The 21,820-nt window shown below is 33.6% G+C and overlaps 2 protein-coding genes across 3 annotated transcripts; both read right to left on the reverse strand.

Annotated features, from left to right (window-relative positions):
* Positions 1 to 3,232: 3,232 nt before the first annotated feature.
* On the reverse strand, positions 3,233 to 5,646 carry LOC120187064 (poly(U)-specific endoribonuclease-B-like). 2 transcript variants are annotated; one of them, XM_039190858.1, is made up of 6 exons: positions 5,474 to 5,646; positions 5,300 to 5,368; positions 5,097 to 5,165; positions 3,914 to 4,522; positions 3,772 to 3,843; positions 3,233 to 3,665 (listed from the first exon to the last, which is right to left on the reverse strand). In XM_039190858.1, the coding sequence occupies exons 1-6, from the start codon at positions 5,636 to 5,638 to the stop codon at positions 3,438 to 3,440; spliced, it is 1,212 nt and encodes a 403-aa protein (XP_039046789.1). In that variant the 5' UTR covers positions 5,639 to 5,646; the 3' UTR covers positions 3,233 to 3,437. The 2 variants fall into 2 exon arrangements, with proteins under 2 accessions (XP_039046789.1, XP_039046790.1); XM_039190859.1 differs by lacking the exon at positions 5,300 to 5,368.
* A 3,134-nt stretch (positions 5,647 to 8,780) lies between these two features.
* On the reverse strand, positions 8,781 to 9,661 carry LOC120186998 (FCS-Like Zinc finger 2-like). The gene is made up of 2 exons (XM_039190795.1): positions 9,149 to 9,661; positions 8,781 to 9,026 (listed from the first exon to the last, which is right to left on the reverse strand). The coding sequence occupies exons 1-2, from the start codon at positions 9,448 to 9,450 to the stop codon at positions 8,840 to 8,842; spliced, it is 489 nt and encodes a 162-aa protein (XP_039046726.1). The 5' UTR covers positions 9,451 to 9,661; the 3' UTR covers positions 8,781 to 8,839.
* Positions 9,662 to 21,820: the final 12,159 nt, after the last annotated feature.

The raw sequence follows: 21,820 nt of genomic DNA on the forward strand, positions 1-21,820 counted from the left end.
ATAGTATGGCCATCATCTAGCTTTCAAAAGAGTCCCCTTCAACAAGACTAAAACCTTTCAAATTTTTTAAATTTTGGGCTTCTCATCCTCAGTTCCTTAATGTTGTTAGAAACTCTTGGTCTCAAGATGCTCATGGAAATCCTATGATGATTTTATTCTCAAAACTTAGAAGACTCAAAGACTGCCTAAATAATTTCAACAAAGATAACTTCAGCAAGATTTCAGACTGTGTGAAATTAAAGAGAATTGAGCTGGAAAATCAGCAACTTCTCACTCTCAAGGGAGAGGATTCCATTGTAAAATAGCTTGAAATTCAAGAACAGTTAAAGAAACTTGAAGAAGTTGAATCAATGTTCCTTAAACAAAAGGCAAAAGTCCAATATGTTAAAGAAGAAGATACAAACTCTAAATTTTTCCATTCCATTGTGGCCTCTAAGAACAAGAGGGATACTATAAGAGTCATTCTTGATGATAGAGGTAATAGGCTTGAAACTTTTGATGCCATGGCTAATGAAGTCACTTCTTTTTACAACAAGTTACTTGGCATTGCTGACCCTTTGGTCAAGGATATGGATTCTTCCATTCTTCAAGAACTCCTTAACTTTTCTTTTCCCCCTGAAGCTTCTATCTCTCTTGTTAAGGAAGCCTCTGTTGAAGAAATAAAGAATGCTTTATTTAATCAAGGCAATGAAAAAACTCCTGGTCCGGATAGATTATCTTCTTTTTTCTTTAAGAATTGTTGGTCAATAGTGGGAGAAGACATCATTAATGCAGTAAATTATTTTTTCAGCAATAATTATATTCACCCTGCTTTCAATTCCACTATTATTGCTCTTGTCCCCAAAGTTCCTAATCCTTGCAATGTTAAAGACTTTAGGCCAATTTCCTGCTGTTCAGTCATCTACAAGATTATTTCTAAAATCATTGTCACTAGATTGACTGAATACATGCCTGATATTATCTCTTTAAACCAGACTGCCTTTATCCGAGGTCGTGATATCATTGATAATACTCTCCTTGCTCAGGAGATAGTGAAAGGATATGGTAGGAAATCCATCTCTCCAAGATGCTCAATGAAGATTGATCTTCATAAAGCTTTCGACTCTTTGCATTGGAATTTCTTATTAGCAATCCTTAAAGGCCTCCATCTTCCTCATAAATTTATTGACTGGATACAAATCTGTTTCTCTCAAGCCAAGTACTTTATTGATTTTAATGGAACTTTAATAGGCTATTTCAAAGGGGCCAGAGGTATAAGACAAGGGGATCCTCTTTCCCCTTATCTTTTCGTTCTAGCAATGAATGTCCTCTCCAAAATGCTAAATGTTGCTTCTTCCAAAGGAGTCTTTGCTTTTCACCCAAAATACAAGAAAATTGGGCTAACTCATCTCTCATTTGCAGATGATTTACTGATTTTCTGCAAAGGAAATAAGGATTCAGTAGCTGGAGTCTTGAGTGCCCTCCATCATTTTTACAAAGTTTCTGGACTTCATTTAAATCCCTCCAAATGTGAGATCTTTTCAGCGGGTATCTCTCCTAGGGAAATTGAGAACTTTAAAATCATGTCTGGCTTTAAAACAGGTTGCCTGCCTGTTAGGTACCTAGGAATACCTCTTGTTACTCGAAAACTCTCTCTGAAAGACTGTGAACCTCTCCTTGATAAAATCAGGCAAAGGCTTCACCACTGGTCTATAAGAAACTTAAGTTATGCTGGCAGACTCGAGCTAATTAGATCAGTTCTTTTTAGTGTCAGTAATTTCTGGTGTAGACAATTAATCCTCCCAGCTACTGTCTTAAAATTAGTGGATCAATTATGCTCAAGGTTCTTCTGGAAAGGCGCGAACAAATCAGCTGCTGGAGCAAGAGTTAGTTGGGACCAAATCTATCTGTTAAAATCTGAAGGAGGCTTAGGTCTGAAAAACACAACCACCTGGAACAAAGCTTGCATTATGAGCCTTATTAAAAAGATCCTTGTTGGAAATGGTTCGCTCTGGGTTGCTTGGCTAAATAACTATGTATTCAAGGACCACAACTTCTGGCAGTTTGACATTGGGTCTAATATCAGCTGGAATGTTAAAAGAATTCTCAAAATGAGAAATTCTGCATTCCCTCTTTTTTCTTCTGGTATTCAGCAGGCGAGGGAAATTTGGGGGAAAATCAGATTGCAAGGTCAAAAAGTGTACTGGCACCGTTTAGTATGGTACCCTATGCACCTCCCAAAGCATAGTTTGATTACTTGGATGGCCATCTTAAACAGGTTACCAACTTGTGATTGCTTGCAACACATGGGATTAGTCACTGCTGGTCTGTGCGTCAACTGCAGGGCTTCCAATGAAAGTAGGGATAACTTGTTCTCTCAATGCCCCTTGGCTATTGAACTATGGAAATATGTTATTCTTTTGAATGGTATGAACTTCACTGCAATGACTTGGGAAGAAATGGTCTCTCACACAAGCTCTATGTGGAAAGGGAAGTCTTTAATTACCACTATTCTGAAAATTTCTTGGAATGCTTATATCTACTTTTTGTGGCAAGAACGTAATCGCAGACTTTTTCAAGGAAGATCTCGAACAGTTGACAACTTGCTCAAGGAAATCATCAAAATAGTTAGTATAAGACTTAGAGGAAAAACTATAAATAGACTTGATTGCACTAATTCCATCTTTGTAATGCTTGGAGTATAGTTTAATCATGTCCTTTTGTTTGTTTGTAATACTCCTTGTTTTGATTGGTGATTGGTTGTAAATGTTCTTTGTTCTTGGATAATAAAATTCTGATTTATCCAAAAAAAATATTTATATTGACCAGAAAAAAAGGTTGCACACCTAAAAAGAAAATATGTATAATTTGAACATTTTTTTAATATTAAACTTAAGAGAAATGGTGGATAAGTTTGCTTTGGAAAATTGATAAGCCGACAATTTACCTAGAAACGTGCTATTGATAAGAAGGGAGTAGGTGTAACACTAGATATTCCCATTGATAAGAGAAGAGGCGAGGAGGGTTACCATTTAGAACTTCCTCCAGAAATATCTGATGAACCTTCAAAAGATATTTTGTCCAATATTGATATTGGCCGCTTAAGATATTTTTCCTTCAAAAAGGAAAAGAGGAGCTGCAATGGCATAACACTGAGTCACTCTCATGTGTTCGATAATACGGCCAATGCCTTCCGTTGGTACATTATCAATGTTTGTTCGATAAGAGCATGCTCAAAACATGGAAGCTCACAAGTTCAAAACTATATTGCAGAATTTGATTCCTCATTCATCATAAGATTAAGCCATAGGGGAATACATACCAGCAATGTACCTAAGTTTTATACATGCATTATTACCAAAATTTGGAAGTACATGATCCAAGAAACACAAACATGTGTTTAGTGTTTCTGTGGGTTCTTGATAATACTAGTAATACATAGAGCTGAGAATCAAGCATTATGCTATCGGAAACACGGAACTGATTTTATCCCCGAACCGGTAGCATTTGATGTTAACCGAGTATGGACCGAGCTGTACATGGTTATCCTTTTCACCCCCAAAGAAACACAGAGTATAGAGAGCAATTTCAAACTCAGGGCTGACACCAATCAATGTGGTTGACACAGCTTTAAGGACCCCATTCCATTGGAACTGAATTGTAAGCAACTGTGTTTCAGAGTCTGGCTGCAAAAGGACACATGTAGATGCAGATAGATGAGCCAAAAAAATCCACTTCGAGATTATAATAACATTCATCAAACACACGAAGATCGAAGACGAAGAGGCTTACGGTTTCCCCTCGTCTTCGGGGTAATATATAACCTTGATAATCAACTCTTCCTTTTGCTTCTTCTTGGTAAAAATGGAAGATGAAATGTAGGATTAGGAGTAAATATCTATAGAGTAGGGGAGAAATACACTAAAATCCACACCTGAAGCCAATTGTGGAAGCCAGTGACTTCTTCCCCACCACATTGCTTGATTTCTCCAACGAAAACATGTTCGAAAGCCGAAGAGGAACCAGATGTTCCGCCTCGACCATAAAGATCAAACCATAACTTTGTCAACATTCTTTTGAAATCTTGATAGTTTTCAGATACAATGCCCTTAAAAGAAAGGTACATGTAAAGATATTTAATAGGTGCAGTTCTACTGATTTCTTCTATGAAAGCAGTCTGCTCTTGTATCTCCTCAATTGTGACAACTTCTTTGCACCCAACATTAGGGTTGTAATTATCTAAGAGAGCACAGAAACGAGAGAATGTAGGTCTTCTAAATATGTCTTCACTCAGAGAATAAAATAGGCTGTCTTCTGCCATATCTCCCTTCTGGTGAACCTTCTTCTCTTCACCACAGTCAATCTGGTAATCCTTTTCAGGTTCCAAACGGTTTAAATCAAGTTGCCACAGCCTGTTGCAAGCTTGTGACAAATCAGAAAGTTCCTCTTCTGAAGGTTCAATGCTAGTACCTGTTCCGACCTCGTCGGCATATTGTTGCTCATTGGGAAGTCGTTTATACCCTTGCCAGTGATCCTTATGAACCTGCAAATGTTCCATTCATAGGTATTAGACACAATGATTTAAAAAAAACAGCAACCCTACAGCTAAAACAAATAAGATCTAGGCCGTGCATTAGCCAGGGTAGCTTGTGATATGTCATGTTGGCCTAAAAATCTGTTAACCTAAAAAAAAATTATATCATACACATGCGTGAAGAAAATTTAACAGAGAAAACTTAATTTTATATGTTTGAATTTTTTTATTTTGCAAGAATCAATCATAATATGATAAATTTTTATATCTTAGAATTTCATCTTATAATAAATATATTATGGGCCTCATTTTAAAAAGTAGCACAAAGCCTCCGCATCTTTTACTACAAGTTTAATAGGATCCATTTACGAATGCCATTGTTGATCAAAGGGCATTTCCAGTGCACAAGGCTCCTCACATTGCTTTTTCTTCTACTTGAACCCAAATGTATACACTGTTATTGGAGCTTAAATCTTTTAGAGAATTACGTTTTTTTATCATTGAGGCTGTTCATGTGTTGATGTAAAACCATCAAATGTGTACTACATTACTTGACATATAAAAAAAGAGAGTAAAAATGCACCTTATGTGGTCGTCTTCGAGGCTTTCTACCAAGAGTTTCCCATCCATCGTTATTCTCCTTTCCGTGCTCCTTTATGCAAAATCAATTCGAGGTCAACCAGAGCACACAAAATAAACGTATCCTTGCAGACATAATTATTCAATATAATCTATTAGTACTGACGTTAATTAATGGATACTGTCCATGAAAATTTTAAAATTTACATTTTGGGGTCTCCTAGAAGGTCTTGAACCCGAAACCTGCCGGCCCTCGTCATCCTCTTTACTCTGCTCCTACGAAATCAATAAAATTCCAACTTGAAAAATAAAACACTGAACAACCACTTCAATTTCAGATCCGAAAACACTAGATACTTTATTAAATACTAAACGGAAAACCTGTTTTCTCCGTTGAGACGGACGACGATGTTGGTTATCATGATCCCCCGACACCACCTGCGCCCAACTGGATCTGGAGCGTTCATCTAGTTTCTCGCATTCGCCGTAGCGGCCATCACCACCTTCGATAACAACGTCGTTGAGACCCTTGGTTAGTCCATCCATATTCAACAAACGAGTGAAGTAAGCGGTAAATGAGATGTGGAATCAGGAATGTGATATGAATATATATGAGAAAACACAAGACGATGGGTTTTTTTTTTAACTTTCCATTTTTAGGCGGGTAATGGAAACGCGCTTTCACCGAACACATCTTGCCACGTGGATGGTCTTACCTGTTTTAACTGTTATTTTGTGCGCCGTTCCCTCCACCCTCACCATCTCCCCTAACGTTTTTCTAATGTTTAATTATAAAATAACTATTTAAATTATATTATTTTTAAAAAGGTTATTTAATTTTTTAAATTATTTAGGTGTATAATATTATAAACGTTATCATTTTAGGTATTTGGATTGTAATTGACGTTAAATTCTATCATTAAATGATACGTGTCACGTTCTCAAAATTTTTAAATTGTTATTTAAAAATAAAAAAAAATACATATTTTTTTTTATAAAAAAACCTGAAATTTTTGAAAAACTTTGAAAACTTCAACTTCAGTCCCTAAACCCACGTCGACTATCATTGTTTGACGTCGATTGAACCTCCACCAGAACCTCTCCCAACGACAAATCAAAACTGACCATAAAATGCCACATCTTCGACGAAGGCAACAACAAAATTGTGATACAAAATCGTATTTTCGACGAACTCAAACCCCCCGAATTCGTGATAGCCAGACGATCCAACGACTCGCACTGTGACAAGGGAGACGACGATCGACCGGAGAGATGATAAGGGCAGCGTCGGCGATGGCGGCTAGGGGCGACAAGGGAGGTTAGAATTAGGGTTAGGAATTTAGGATTTGTAAGGATTCAAGTTTATTTATTTTAAAATAAGTTGTTTTAATTTTAATTAAACTATTTGATTGTTTTACTATTTAATCATCGATTTATTTATTTTTCTATTCTTTCATTTTAAATTATTTTTTTATTAAATCTGAACTACATATTCTTAAATCATGTACAACATTTTTGTAGCTTCATTTTTTAGAAACAATTTTTTGCAATTTTTTTCTTCATTTCTCTTACATTTTGAGCTTATTTCTTTTAATAAAATTGAACCAGACTCTCTTCTAAAGCAATAGAATACCGATTTAGGTGCAGTTTATACTTTTAACAAAAAAAAAAAACTCTTTTTAGTTTAATCTCTTAATTTTTATTTTATTCAATTTAATCTTTCAATTATAATTTTTATAAATTATTTCTTCCTGTCAACTCATTTATACCCTCACCAATATTTTATCTTCACGTTTATTTCTTTTCAAAAATAGCATTATATACATATTTTTATAATTTTATATCATATCTAATTTATTAAATATTAATTTAAATTTTATTTAAACGTACTAAAAATATAAATATATATAATTAAAAATTATTAAATTTTAAATAAATTCATGCCATAACATATAAACAAATGTAATTAAATTTGAACATAAACTCAAAACTCGATTCAACTTAAAATTTTCGAAAGATAAAAAAATTATAAACTCCACTCAAAATTCTCACTTATTTCGACTCAACCAAATACACGAGTGATTATTCCTCTAGCTGCGTTTTCTAATACTTTAAACCTCTCGCATGGAAGCCCAGTCCTTATAGGAACTGTTATCAAAGGTGTCTTGTGCATCACTATTTTAACAGTCTTTGATAATCATGTTAAATTAATCAAATTGTTAATAGTGTTTTCCGTCCAAACTAATAGCCTTGTTGAGAATAAACCAATACTTAATTAACTAATGGGCTGTTTATTTACTTTAAAATAATTAAGCTCTGAATTATTCAAATGCTGAATGATTCAAATACTCTATATGAATTAGCTGTGAATGTGACATGTTGTTTAATAATGGCTCTGAATCATTCAGAATGTACTTTTGTACTGAATCATTCAGAATTTACTTCTGTGTTGAATTAGTTAGCACTGAATCATTTAGAGGTGCGAAACAAACGCGCTGAATGCTGAACGATTTAACATTCAACGCTGAATGATTCCATTAATAGGGAAACAAATAGTCCTAAGTTCAATAAGTGTTTTTTATTTATGAGATTTATTAATTAATAAGAAAAAAATTAAGCAACAATACCTCTCATTTGATATAAATTTATAATACAAATCGACTAACAAAAACAATTTATTTATTTTTTCTAATTTTATTTATCTATTAAATGCATCATTATTTTTTTCTAAATCGTTTAAATAAAGTTCAAGTCATAAACTCTGAACTTACTTCAGTCACTTTTTGATAACACCCCTTGTACGATGATAGTTATTATATGACCGTGATATTTGTTATCACAGCCACAACCACCATTTGAATCTCTCAATTATGGAGTTATGCCCTTTAGTTCTTAACACCGATGTTCATCGGTCCCCCCCCCCCCACAAATCTTGAGTGGCATGGCATCCTATGGACATGGTCCCTATAAATCTGAACCACCTAACCAAAATACCTACTCTTTCAACATTCCAAGAAAAAAACAATAAAAATTGTGCCACAAATGACCCCAAAAGGAAAATAAGAAAATATAAAGAACAATTTCCCTTTAATTTCCGGTATTGGAAGCTTGAAGATGAAGCCTTGGAGTATAAGCAAATTAGCCATTGTTTCCAGGTACCCTTGGTGGGAACAGCAGTGACGGGCAACAACAAAAGTCACCGATTCTGAAGTGGGAAGCAAAACTTTTTACCAGAAAAAGAAACTACGTTTTCCTTTTTCTCCAACTTCCCCACAATCTCTGAATTTACTAAAGAAGCTTTTAGAGGCAAAAAGTGAACACAATGCAACAACAAACAAGCTTAGCAATGAATTAAAAAAAAAATCAAGCAAGCAAAACAGTGTTCTGAGCAAGCTCCATTTATGTCATTCTTCTCATTAAACATTAGTGGAAACAGAAATAGAACAAAGTAAAAATAAAAGGTTCCCTTCACATCATTCTTTATGATGCACATATTTCTTAAAGGTAAAAAAACCCAAAAAAGGAGCCATATCATAGTCCTCATATATGAACATTCATTAGCTAAAACTATATAGTATGCTTTCAAAGAGATAACAAACCACTTCAAGATTAGATTTCTTCAACCTTTCTTCTCTCTCTCTCGTTGACCCTTTTCTTCTTTGATGAACTCCATGACCTTTCTCTTCTCTTCTCGTTTAACTATATATAATATGGTAAATATGGTTTTATTTCTTTTGTGATGTGATCTTAGGCAGCTGCAACAGTGCCAGTTCTCAAAGGGAAACCTTGATCATCATTTGCAGATGTAGATTTCCTTTGGTCCTTCATCCTCATAGCTTTCATGGAGGAAGACAGGTTCTTGTTCTTCTCTTTAGCTTCATCCATGTCTATTTGTTCTTGTCTGCAATCTTCACTGCAGAAAGGCGTGTCCCCTCTGTAAACAACACCAAATCAGCAACCAAAGCTATAAAATTTCCATTGTTTAAGCCTAAAACTAAAAGATTCATTCGGCTAATACAAAATCCTGATCATTCTAAAACTAGAAGATTCATTCACCTGTACATGAAGATGTCACGGTTACCGCCGAGTGGCTTGTTGCAGAGGAAACAAGCATCCAAGAAATGGGGTTGTTGAACATCATCAAATCTGGAATCATAGAACCGGGCTGACCTCGGAGAAGGGACCGAACCGGAAGAAAAAGAAGGGAGGTTCTTCAAAAGAGGTCTAGAAAAAGACCCATATTTGTTAACCCTCTGGTAATTACTTCCTGAATATCCGGCCTCCATATCAGGGAGTGAAGCCAATCCATCGTCTTCTTCGATGAAACAAGGCCGCCTTGGAGGTGCATAAGACTCCATTTTGTTATAATCACCTATGGAATAATTAAAGGTTTAGCCTTTGGCCCAAGGAATCTGGTTAAAAGGGAGAGAGGAGTGGCGAGAAGGAAGAAGATGAGTGGGGGAAGGTATTAAAGGGGAGATTTTTATAGTGGGGAGAAAGCTTTGTTCTTTGTTTATGAAAAAATAAATAAATAAAACCTAAAATAGATTATAAACAGCGGCCGGTTTTAGTAGTCCGTGCAAGTGAATCCATTGGCTCAAAAGAACTGCATCTCCGAGTTTTTGAGATTATTTCCGGTTATTGCCCTTTGTTTAGACTCAAATTACCATGATGCCATTGGAATAATTAGAAAAATAATTAGGATTATGAAAAATTCTAAACTTTTCGTGGAAAATAGCTTTTAATAATAGTTGTTTTAAATTTAAATTTTTATGTGATTAAACTTCAACAATTAAAGTTTTTTGAAAATTAATTTGAAACGAACAACTGTTTAGATATAAATATATTTTTTAAAATTATCTTTATATAAATAATAATAATAATAAATAGAATGATTGATTTCTTTAAAAATAAATTTTTAAAAAATAACTCTTGATTTTATCGAGTTACTTCAATGGTTGAAATATTGTTGTTTTTCTTAGAGTAGTTAAGTTTAAGTAGTTGTGTTTGTGTTATCTATTTTTGAGCAGTCGTATGATATGTATCTCATCTATTCGTTAACAATATTTTGAAATATATTACCTTATAATCAATTCATATTATTAAAAATTAACTCTTAATTACAACTAAAATAATTAGTATAGGTAGTCAATTAATAATTTATTATTGTAATTATGTGCAAAATATCTCACCTATTAAAATAATTTAAGGATATGTATATTAATGTTTAATAAGATAATTTAACGTAATGTAACAACTAAAACGAAAATACAAAAAATCAATTAAATAATTAAAAATATTTTAACATCAATCAAACTTATTTAACAACATCAACATTCACATTTAAAAAAATTATCTCGTATAAATATAATGATCAAAATAATCTTATAGAAATTTGCCTACTAATTAGTGCAAATATGAAAGATTTATAGATAGTTAAGAAAAAGTATAGTAATAAAAAAATAATAATAATAAATTTGTATTTGGTAGATGAGGGAATGGCGATTGCGTTAATTTTAAACGATACGAGGGATAGATGAGGGAAATGGAAGTTGGAAAAGAAAACCCTACCGTCCAAATTCGATCGTAACGTCAACATCAGAGGCAGGCACCACCACGCTAGTCCAGTGCGCGTTAACGTAACGAATACACCGCAATGATCTCGGCTCCTCTTTTCCTCAACATGCTGCCTGCTGGGTCTCCCCAAATGCCCGTTAAAAGGTAAAAAACTTGTAAAATGCTCTTAAAATCGATTTAGGGAGGGGGGGAACTCTTGTTTTTTAAAATTATTTTAATTTTTAAGATAATTAACAAGTTCAACTCATAAATCCAATAAATTTTAACGATGTAAAATCAAACGACTTCGATTGTAAAAAAAATTATTATTATTCTCTGAGATCCCGTGTTCAAACACTAAGAAAACCATATGTATGAGCGGTTACTGTCAAATAATTGAAAATTATATTTAAACATATACTATATTTTTTGTACTTAGTCAATATTTATAAAATAAATAAATTTTAACACACCTTCAATCGGATAATTAATTTTTATATTAATATCCGTATCTTGAGTCGTTACACGATATTGTCGACATTAGCTTTAACCCAATGTTTCTACAATCGTTATACATTGTCCTTCAGTCTCAAGCTCCTATCGAAACAATGGTGTGATCGAAGGTGAAGGAACAAAATATCTTGGGGGAGGGGCATGTAGGTTGATATTTGGAATCCAAGCAACGATTACTTAACATGGTATTATCTTATTGATTATTTTTAAGCCATGACATGATCATGTCACATGCTGTGATTGCATGCCAAGTTTAGTCCCTTAAATATAGGACTATTTTGATTGCCGTTACAGCTTGTATCTATTGATGATCCTAATTAATTGAGAAAAATCGAATTTTGTATTTTAATATTGACAAATGAGTATGATCAAATAAGTCCCGTTTTAGGGAGTAGGCAAAATGTGCATGCCCTACTTTCACAAAACTAGGTGAAGTTCAGCGGATTTAAAGTTTTTCTGGGCAAAATTGAAAAAGTCTAAAGTTTATGAGAGTACAATGTGAAAGTGAAAATAAGCATTGTGAGTTGTACTAGTAGTCATTAAAATCATTGTAGAGGGGCCTCCCGTGGACCCACACAATTTGATTTGTCGTTAGATTTTAAAATCTTGAATTTTGATGAAAATTGCATTCCATTGTTATTATATTCAGGGAAGGATATCCCTTAGGGTGCGTTTGGTTCACGGAATGTAAGATTATCAGTGGGAATAAAAGATTACCAGGGAATATGATTACTGAGAATATTGTATTTTGTGTTTGGTTGGTTTAACAGGAATGTAAGATTACCGTGTTTGGTTAAAGGACTAAAAGATTATTGGAATGTATATTTGACCAAATTGTCCTTATTATATATTTGTATAATATTACAAATTATAAAATATTTATATATTTTCTTTAAAAAATTAAATTTATAATATTTATATAATTTTTTTTACAAAATTAAAAATATAAAAAATGTTTAATAAAAGGGTAAATTTTTTTAACCCCTGAACTTCATAAAAAAAAATTTAATTATAGATTTTTTTGTAAATCTAAAATAATTTAAGGATAAATTTGTAATTTAACATTCGTAGAATTTTTATTATTTAATGACAGAAGAAGGATATTTTTGAAAAAAAATAAAAATTTAAGGGCATTTTAGTCCAAAACGCCGGTAATGTTACAATACCTAAGGGAAGGGAGGTAATGACATTCCCGGTAATATATCCAAAAAATCTACTATTGGTAATAAAACATTACCGGGAATGAGATTCCCGGCCAACCAAACATGGGAATGTAGGATTCCCATCCCATGGGAATCCCACAATCCTTGAACCAAACACCCCCTTAGGGTTGAAGGGGATGCACATGCACTATTAAAATTTATATATTCAATATAATTTTAATTTAATAGTATTTTGATTTATGTAAAAATAAATATTTAAATTAAAAAAAAATATAAAAATTCTTAATTTAATCAAATTGGGGTCGAACTAAAGAATGATAAATTTGTGTTCTCAAATTTTTGGTATAGTTATAATTTAAGTTATTATAAGTTTAAATATTAGATAAATTAGAAGTTATTTTTTGAGTTTTTTTTTAATTTAGGGTGAATATAAGTTAATATATGTACAACGACCTTCAACTATTTGACAATAAACGCTCATACCCCTACGTACGTGCTTGAACTCGAGACTTCAAGGATAACAACAATCTCTTTATCACTAAAGTCGCTAGGTTCATGCTGAATTTTGAGTTTAAACACCTAATAAATTTTTATATTTTTCTTAAATAGTTTAATATTTTAATCTTTATCAATATTTAATTTTGACTATGTCTCTTATTATATTAATATAATAAATCATATTAATGATGATAAGATAGATCTCTTCCAGAAATAAGAGATTTTTCGTATCAATTTTTTTTAAATAGTTATTTACAAGTTTTACTATGAGCGTGTTGATGGTATGAAGAAAAACTACAAAAAAAATAATTTTTGTTAATTGAGATCACAAGTGGCATAATAAGAATGATTTATGGTTGTATTTTGTACTACACATTAAGGGTTTTTTAAATTTTAAATATATATTTGGATATTATATTGTAATTGACTAATTGTATGTAATTACTTTTTTAATATTTATATATTATTTTTATGTCATATTAAGTGGTAGATTCCCGTAGAATAAGTAAATGATTACGTTAAAATTTAATTTTTCTCCGTTATTATTTATTTTATTAATTATGTATGTTTAAAATTTTATTTGTATCTATATTATTTTAAAAATTATATTATTAATATTTATATATATATATATCCTAAAAATTATTTATGAATTTACACCTAATCATATAAATTATAATTATATATTTACATAAATTTAAAATTTAAAACAATACTAATTTATAAAATTAAAAAATATAATTAAAACATCTAATTACAGCAAATCCGATAAGAGCAATGAATACTAATAATTATTTAAACATACTATAATTTTGCAATTACAAATAAAATTCAAATAACATAACTTTTTAAAGGCATCCAAAAAATAAAATATTTTATCTCCAAACTAATTTATTATTGCTTACAAATAAATTTCACGGCATCCATCGCTCACTTCAATTAACCCCGTAATAATACCTCAAAATAATAAATAACGTCATCACCATTCACTTATAATTATTATTATTATTTGTTATTTAAATATTTCTTTATCTCAATTTGATTTTGTCGTTTTCGGGATCGTTTCTCTCTCCAACTCCAAGGGTGGGGCCAACAATTCGAAAACCATCGAAAGTGGGGACCACACATTCCATACTCTCCCTTTTGGCCTTTTATTTTTATCATTGATGATGACGGTGTCCATGGCTTCGGCCTTTGATGTTCGGTTGTGACGGACTACGGTGCCCATACTTTTCCGTTTACGTATTCATTTGGAATTAATTCTTTGTTGGATTTTTTTGGTTTTGTTTTTTTAATAATAATACCAATCAAATTAAAAATAAAATATTAAAACATAGAAAAATAATAATTTAAAGTATAAATTCTATAGAATAATTCTCAAAACATTGGACGGACGTTCAAATCAAAAGTATGATGCAATCACTGATAAAGCGCTATTTATTTATTTCAAATACATTTAACATTTTCTTTAGAAGAGAAAGATATATGGATAATTAAAATAAAAAAAGTGAAAAAAAGAGCAAAACAACCGGAAGGCATGATGTGGGTCATCTACTTTAACGTAGGCACTTGTTCCGAGGTTTTTGTTTCTCCAACCACAGGTCGTGCCCGAATCTCCCGGTCAGACCGCTACTCTGCCCTTGATTTTTCACTGTACACGTGTGGCTTTCTGGTTCTCACCACCGTAGCACTAAACACCTCCTATTTCCTTCCACGTGGCACTCGAGCCACGACCAAAAAAAAAAATCGTGCAGCCTAATTTGTCCAATTCAGAAAGTAGAAGTAGGACGGTATTCAATTTTTTACGGTGGCAAGAGCAGAGATCCCATACGCTGAGATCTTAAGTTGTCGGTTTACGAAACGAAACGTATGGCGTTTATGATTGCATCAACGATGATTTTTTAGTATCGGACGGTTCCTTTTCAACATTTTATGGAGTCAACATGGAGGTTAGTGTTTAATGCAAACAGTATTTTATTGAAGGAAGCACAGAAATTGGTAGGAGAAGAGGGGGCAAGGGGAAGGGGGTAGGTTTAAACATCTCGACTTGTATTAATAAATGGCATCACGGACCAACTCATATGGCTAAAAAGACTCCCTCCCCATACTTTACATTCAATTCCACACAACTCTCTCTCTCTCTCTCTATATATATATATATAAAAGTAAATTACACGTTTCATTACTAAACTTAACTTTCTCTCTTATTTTATTCATTAAACTTTAAAAGATTTTAGTTTTACCACTCAACTTAATAAATTAGATTATTTTGGTCAATGAACTTTATGCTCTCTTCTATTTTAGACACTCCATCGTTAAATAACTAACTAGGTTAAAACGATAATATTTTAAATCAATATTTTTTTTTACGTATGGTTGCAAATAAGATTGGGTTCTTGTCGCTGTTTTCAAGAAGAGTGGCTTAGCTTTTGTTATTTAATAAAATTAATTATTAACGTCTCCTTTTAAATTATTTTTTTTGATAATTTAGAGTGATTATAAAATAATATTTATTTAAAATTTTCTTAATTAACGGACAATGTATATTCTATAGACACCACTACTTAAATCCAAGATATCTAGTGAGATCAACATTCATTTTTATCATTAAGATCATTTTATAGGTTCACCTTATTTTATGTGCGTAAGGAGAACTAGTATAAATAATATTTTAACAGCATAGGGAATTACAATGTGATATTTACCAATAATTTTCCTAACCAATAAATAACATATATATATTCCTTAGATATAATATTTAAAGTCAAAATTTTAAAAAAGTAATATTTATTTTTAATATTGAAATAGTTTGATAAAAGTGGGTCATTAAAGGGGGATTTGATTCTAATGACAACTTTGATTTGTAAGGAATTGGCAATACCGTCCGTATTTTAAAAGAAATTTTTTTTAGGAGAAAATCGTCTCAATGACAAAAAATGCCTTATAATATACGATTTTAACTAACTTTTTTTGGATTTGCCAAAATGACCAACAAAATCGCAATGCGAAATAAAAATCGCAACGCGATCTCCAGAATCGCAAATCAGTTCCCAGAATCGCAACGCGATTATGAAGAATCGCAATGCGATAGTACAAATTCGAATTGCGATTCTGACTATCGCAACGAGTATCCGTAAAATCGCAACGCGTATCCGTAAATCGCAACGACAATACGTAAAATCGCAACGCGTATCCGTAAATCGCAACGAGAATACGTAAATCGCAACGCGTATCTGTAAATAGCAACAAGAATATGTAAATCGCAATGCGTATCCGTAAATCGCAACGACAATACGTAAAATTGCAATGCGTATCCGTAAATCGTAACGCGATTTTTAAAGCGCCATTAAAATCACTATGCGTATTTTATTTTTAAATTCCAAACACGAATATTAATTATCGGAACACTGAACCGCCCACAGTATATCCCGTAATCGCAACTCATAACCTAAAACCTAAAATCACAACTCAGTCCCATCTCCATCTCTCACTCTCTACGGCGAAATCCGTCCCCATCTCCGGCAAAATCCCTCACAATCATTCACGGTCAGAAATCCCTCACAATCATTCAGAAATGAAAAATCAACCTCTGAGGGTTAGTTTTTTTAATTATTTTTATTTTGAAATTTTTGCATTATTTTAGGTTTTTCATATTGAAATTGATGATAAGTTTACTGGTAATTTCAATAATAGATTAACCATTTCACTTAGATTTCTTATTAAATTCATTTGATTGCTGCCAATACTGCTAAACTGTTTAGTCTTTAACCCTGTGAAGTTCGTATTTGTCTTTGTTTTGCCTTTTGGTTGAAGTAATGCAATCCATTAAAGTTTCAATTTGCAGAAGAAGAATAGTTTCTAAACTTAAAATCGCAACATGAAAATGAAAATCGCAACACGAAAATGACTATCGCAACGAGAGAATGACTATCGCAACGCGGAAATGAAAATCGAAACGAGATAATCGCAACGCGAAACCAAAATCGCATTGCGATTTTAATTTCGCATTGCGATTCTCTCGTTGCGATTTTCATTTCCGCGTTGCGATAGTCATTCTCTCGTTGCGATTTTCATTTCAACCAAAAGACAAAACAGTGTTGCAAATTTTAGTTTCAAGAATAAACTACTACTCTTTATGTTTATTGTTTTTGGTATATCTTCACAGTGTAGTTTTTGGTATATCTAACTTGGTATGTTTATTATTTTTGTAGAAATTTTTTTCGGCTTCATTGAAATTAAGGAATAAAGTTAGCCTAGCCACTACAATTGCTTCGAAGCTTTCACCTGCACAAAGAAAATTGTTTGAGGAAACCTGCTTCGGGCCATGGCTGAGAGTACAGCATCCGGGTGGAGATGCTAATTTTACCCATTTGTGGCTTCAGACCATGACTAGCGATCTACCCGACAGTATACAACGTGGTGAGGAAGAGATATGGTTTCATTTTCCACCGGCGTATACTTGTTTTGGGCAGAAGGAGTTCTGCTTAATCACTGGTCTACGATTCAGACACGATGATGTAAGCCGATACACTCGTCATATCACCCGCCCATCATGGTTATCCCGGGTTTTTCCTGATGAGTCAATAGAGAAGCCGAACTTATATGTCGACGACCTGAAGAAATTGTTTAATAAGAAAGATGGTTTTACTCGGATGAATGATGTAGATGTTGTCCGAGTATGCCTTCTAGTACTTTTGTATGCCGGCTTTTTAGGCAGAGAGGCCAGACAACCTATTCCTCATGAGCTAATATTATTGGTAGAGGACCTAAATGCATGGAATCTGTTTCCGTGGGGTTCGTATATATGGAAAGCTACCTGGACTAAGTTGTCGTCTGCCTTTGATGACCGCAAAAGTTTGCGTGGCGATGGGTCGAAATACACTTTGTCAGGCTTTGTTTGGGCCTTTAAGGTAAGAATTTCTATATAATGTTTTCAAAATTATAATTAATTATTTAACAATTACTAATGTTTGTTATTATATTATTTGTAGATTTGGATATTCGAGGCTTTCCCCAGCATGCGGACATATGCATTAAAAACTTTAAATGATATTCCTAGGGCTATTTCCTGGAAGATGAAACGTCTGTTAGATTGGGAAGACTTAATACCATATGTGACAATAAATAATGTAAGTTAACACAAATCCTATCATATATAAACAAGTTATTAATAGTAGACGTTTAACTTTGTTTGAGTTTTTATATTTTTAGGAGGCCAACACTCCATTACAGAGACTGACACCTACGGAGGCTGAGCTTGCCACTGATTGGTGGCAAGCTAGTCAGCGTTTTTTTGATGGCACGAATGATGAGCAGCCTCCACTTCCTCCACTTCGAGAGCCATCACCTCACCCAGAGCCATCACCTGATCGACCCGACTATACACCTCTACAACGAGAGCCATCACCTATCTCGTCACATCATCGAGCCTCTTCTCCACCATCACCTCATGATAGGCGACCGGAAAAGATGCCACGACTTCTATCTCCCTGTTCTCCACCTCCACGGGATAAGTCAAGGGAGTTACGTGATGAGGTCAATGCCTTGCGTGAGGAGATCGGTACTCTACGCGATAACGATGGTGCATGGCGTGTGGAGGTGTCTACTTTACGTGGTGAGGTTGCCACTCTACGTGAGATGGTAGTATCGTTGCAGAATGAGGTTCATACTCTACGCAACGAGGTAAGTTTAAGATTTTCCATATTTAACTTGATGATAAATTTACTCTTAATTTTACTTAGATTAACCATTTCACTTAGATTGCTTAGTAAATTTATTCGGTTGCTGCCAATACTGCTAAACTGTTTATTCTTTAACACTGTGAAGTTAGTATTTGTCTTTTGTTTTGTCTTTTGGTTGAAGTAAATTTATTCGGTTGCTGCCAATTCTGCTAAACTGTGTATTCTTTAACACTGTGAAGTTAATATTTGTCTTTGTTTTGTCTTTTGGTTGAAAGTAAATTTGTTCGGTTGCTGCCAATTCTGCTAAACTGTGTATTCTTTAACACTGTGAAGTTAGTATTTGTCTTTGTTTTGTCTTTTGGTTGAAAGTAAATTTGTTCGGTTGCTGCCAATTCTGCTAAACTGTGTATTCTTTAATACTCTGAAGTTAGTATTTGTCTTTGTTTTGTCTTTTGGTTGAAGTAATGTAATCCATTCAAGTTTCAATTTGCAGAAGAAGAAATAGTTTACTTTCGCAACACGAAACTTAAAATCACAACGTGAAAAATGACTATCGCAACGCGAAATGAATCGCAACGAGAGAATCGCAACGAGAAATGAAAATCGCAATGCGAAATGAAAATCGCAACGCGAAACTATAATCGCATTGCGATTTTCATTTCGCATTGCGATTCTCTCGTTGCGATAGTAAAATTCGCATTGCGATTGTCATTTTCGCATTGCGATAGTCATTTTCGCGTTGCGATTTTAAGTTTCAGATTCTATTATTCTTCTGCAAATTGAAACTTGAATGAATTGCATTACTTCAACCAAAAGACAAATACTAACTTCACAGTGTTGAAAATTTAAGTTTCAAGAATAAACTACTACTTTTTATGTTGTCATTGAACCTGCACTAAACCTATATATTGTCCTTTTAAATGTTTATATAAGTGCTTACTTCTGGAATGTTATCTGATGCATTTTGTGAACAATGATATAATAATGACTTGGGTGAATACCGTGCAAGTTTGAAATATATTTGTCTTTGTTATCACTGTTTAATATCATGTCTGTTTATTTACTGATTTATGTATTAATTTATTTTTAGCGGCCCGCTAAGGTGGATGCTCTACGTCGGGTTTTTCTTGCAAGACGGAGTTCACACATCAGACGGCGTGCACATGCCATTACGTCTCCGTTCACCCCAATAGTGCGAAGAATCTGTAAGAAAAAGTCTGACTCACCTGTCATCGTTCAAGAGGCCTCCCATATCGTTCAAGAGGCCCCTATCATCCCTCAAGAGTCCCCTCCCACCGTTCAAGAGGCCACTGTCATCGTTGAAGAGGTCCCTCCCAACATTTTAGAGCCCGATTCACACGGCGTAATATATCGAATTATTGAGAAGCCCCCTCACGTGCCGGACATGATGGATGACTGTTGGCTTTCGTATAAGTTATCGGCCAGTACCATTCCGGCAGATGAAGTGGAGAGAAAACAACTACCGGAAACAATTCTGGATAATGCCCTTTGGGCTAAGACCGCAGTTGATTTTTGTCTACATGAGCGGAGCCAAGGGTGTTACGCTGACATATACAAACTCAACGATGATATGCATTTGTTGATTGAACGGCCTTGGTGGGGTGTATTATTAGGGGTTGAAGACAACGGCTATTTCGATGGGGGGGTAAGTCTTATATTTCTTATATTTCAGTTTGATTAATTTTTTTTAAAATTTATGTAATTCACTAATATATGTCTTTTTTTGTAAAACAGCATATTGATGCATGGGTGACACGTCTTCTAATTATAAGGAAATTAAAGAAAAATATTAAAAAAACGCGATATACAATTATGCCGACGTCTTTTCACGTAGTTCACTTGAAGAATCAACGACATGAATCATATGTATTGGCTAATGGACAGCTAAACTTTATCCTGCATGGTGGGAGGTTGATAAGGTTAGTATATTTGTTTAAATATTTTAAAGGTGTTCATAAATAAGTGTGCAATTTGAATTATTACATTTCGATGCAGGTGTTTATCCCTGTTTTGGACCGTACTCATTGGCTTCTCGTCGAGCTTCAGCTCCCATCCCTAAAGACAATAGTATATGACAGAATGATAAATTACATATCATTGTCTGATTTGAGAGATATGATTAAGGGATGGAGCTCTCATTTGGTTAAATTCTTGGATACAATTGATTATTGGACTAAGTCTGGAAACAAGAAGCCAAAGAAGTTCAATGTTACAGTTATCAGAGACGAGATCGCGCCACAATAAACGAAGGAAGCCAGAGAGGATTGTGGTCCTCTCGTATGCATGTGCTTGGAGCGTTTGACGACAGGAAGTACATATTTTCTACCTCTCACCGATAGAGATAGAGGTGCAATAGGCTTGTGGTTTCGGCATTTTATGGCTAGAGCGATATATGCGAGATGCTGCCTACCTGCATCCGCGTTATGAAAGTGTCCATAAACAATTTGTAAGTCAAATGCAAGTGTTGTTAAACATATTTACTCTTTTTGGTTTGAAAATGTTTTGTTAAGTAGCTAAAATTCAATAATTTGCTGTTTATAGGTTTTAGATGGGTAGAAAGTGTTGTTGATTCAATGTTTGGTTTCTGCACGTTAATCCTGAAGTGAGCTGCGTGAAATGGATGTATGGGTGCAAAAGTTGATTTCATTATTATTTTTTGAATGTTTAATTGATTTGTAAAAGATGATTTGTAAATGTTGATTTGTTTAATTGATGTGTACATAATATTTGTGCTTGTTTAATTGATTGAAATGTAATAGTTGATTTGTTGATTTCAATCTGCATTATGTTGAATGCAAAACAGACTATCGCAACGAGAGAATCGCAATGCAAAATGAAAATCGCAACAAGTGAATCGCAATGCGAAAATGAAAATCGCAACGCGAAACTAATTTCGTGTTGCGATTTTCATTTTCGCATTGCGATTCACTCGTTGTGATTTTCATTTCGCATTGCGATTCTCTCGTTGTGATAGTCATTTCTGCTTTGCGATAGTCAATTCCGCATTGCGATAGTCATTTCCATGTTGCGATAGTCATATTCGCGTTGCGATTTCCGCGTTGTGATAGTCAAATGAATGTCTAATAAGTGATAACAACTGAACTTATCATAACAATGTTCAAACTCAAGTTACTAATACATGCCTAACTGAAAATGTTAAAAGTTCACACATAATACAACGTTTGCATTTAAAAATCACCTAAGTTAACAGTCCCAAAGGGTGAAGCCGGTTGTGATTGGGATTTTGATGAGGATCCATATTTTGGTATAGGAAAAGATGATTGTGATGGCACTGG

This window comes from Hibiscus syriacus, unplaced genomic scaffold, assembly GCF_006381635.1.
Source record: "Hibiscus syriacus cultivar Baekdansim isolate YM2019G1 unplaced genomic scaffold, ASM638163v2 tig00113722_pilon, whole genome shotgun sequence".
Classification (NCBI taxonomy): domain Eukaryota; kingdom Viridiplantae; phylum Streptophyta; class Magnoliopsida; order Malvales; family Malvaceae; genus Hibiscus; species Hibiscus syriacus.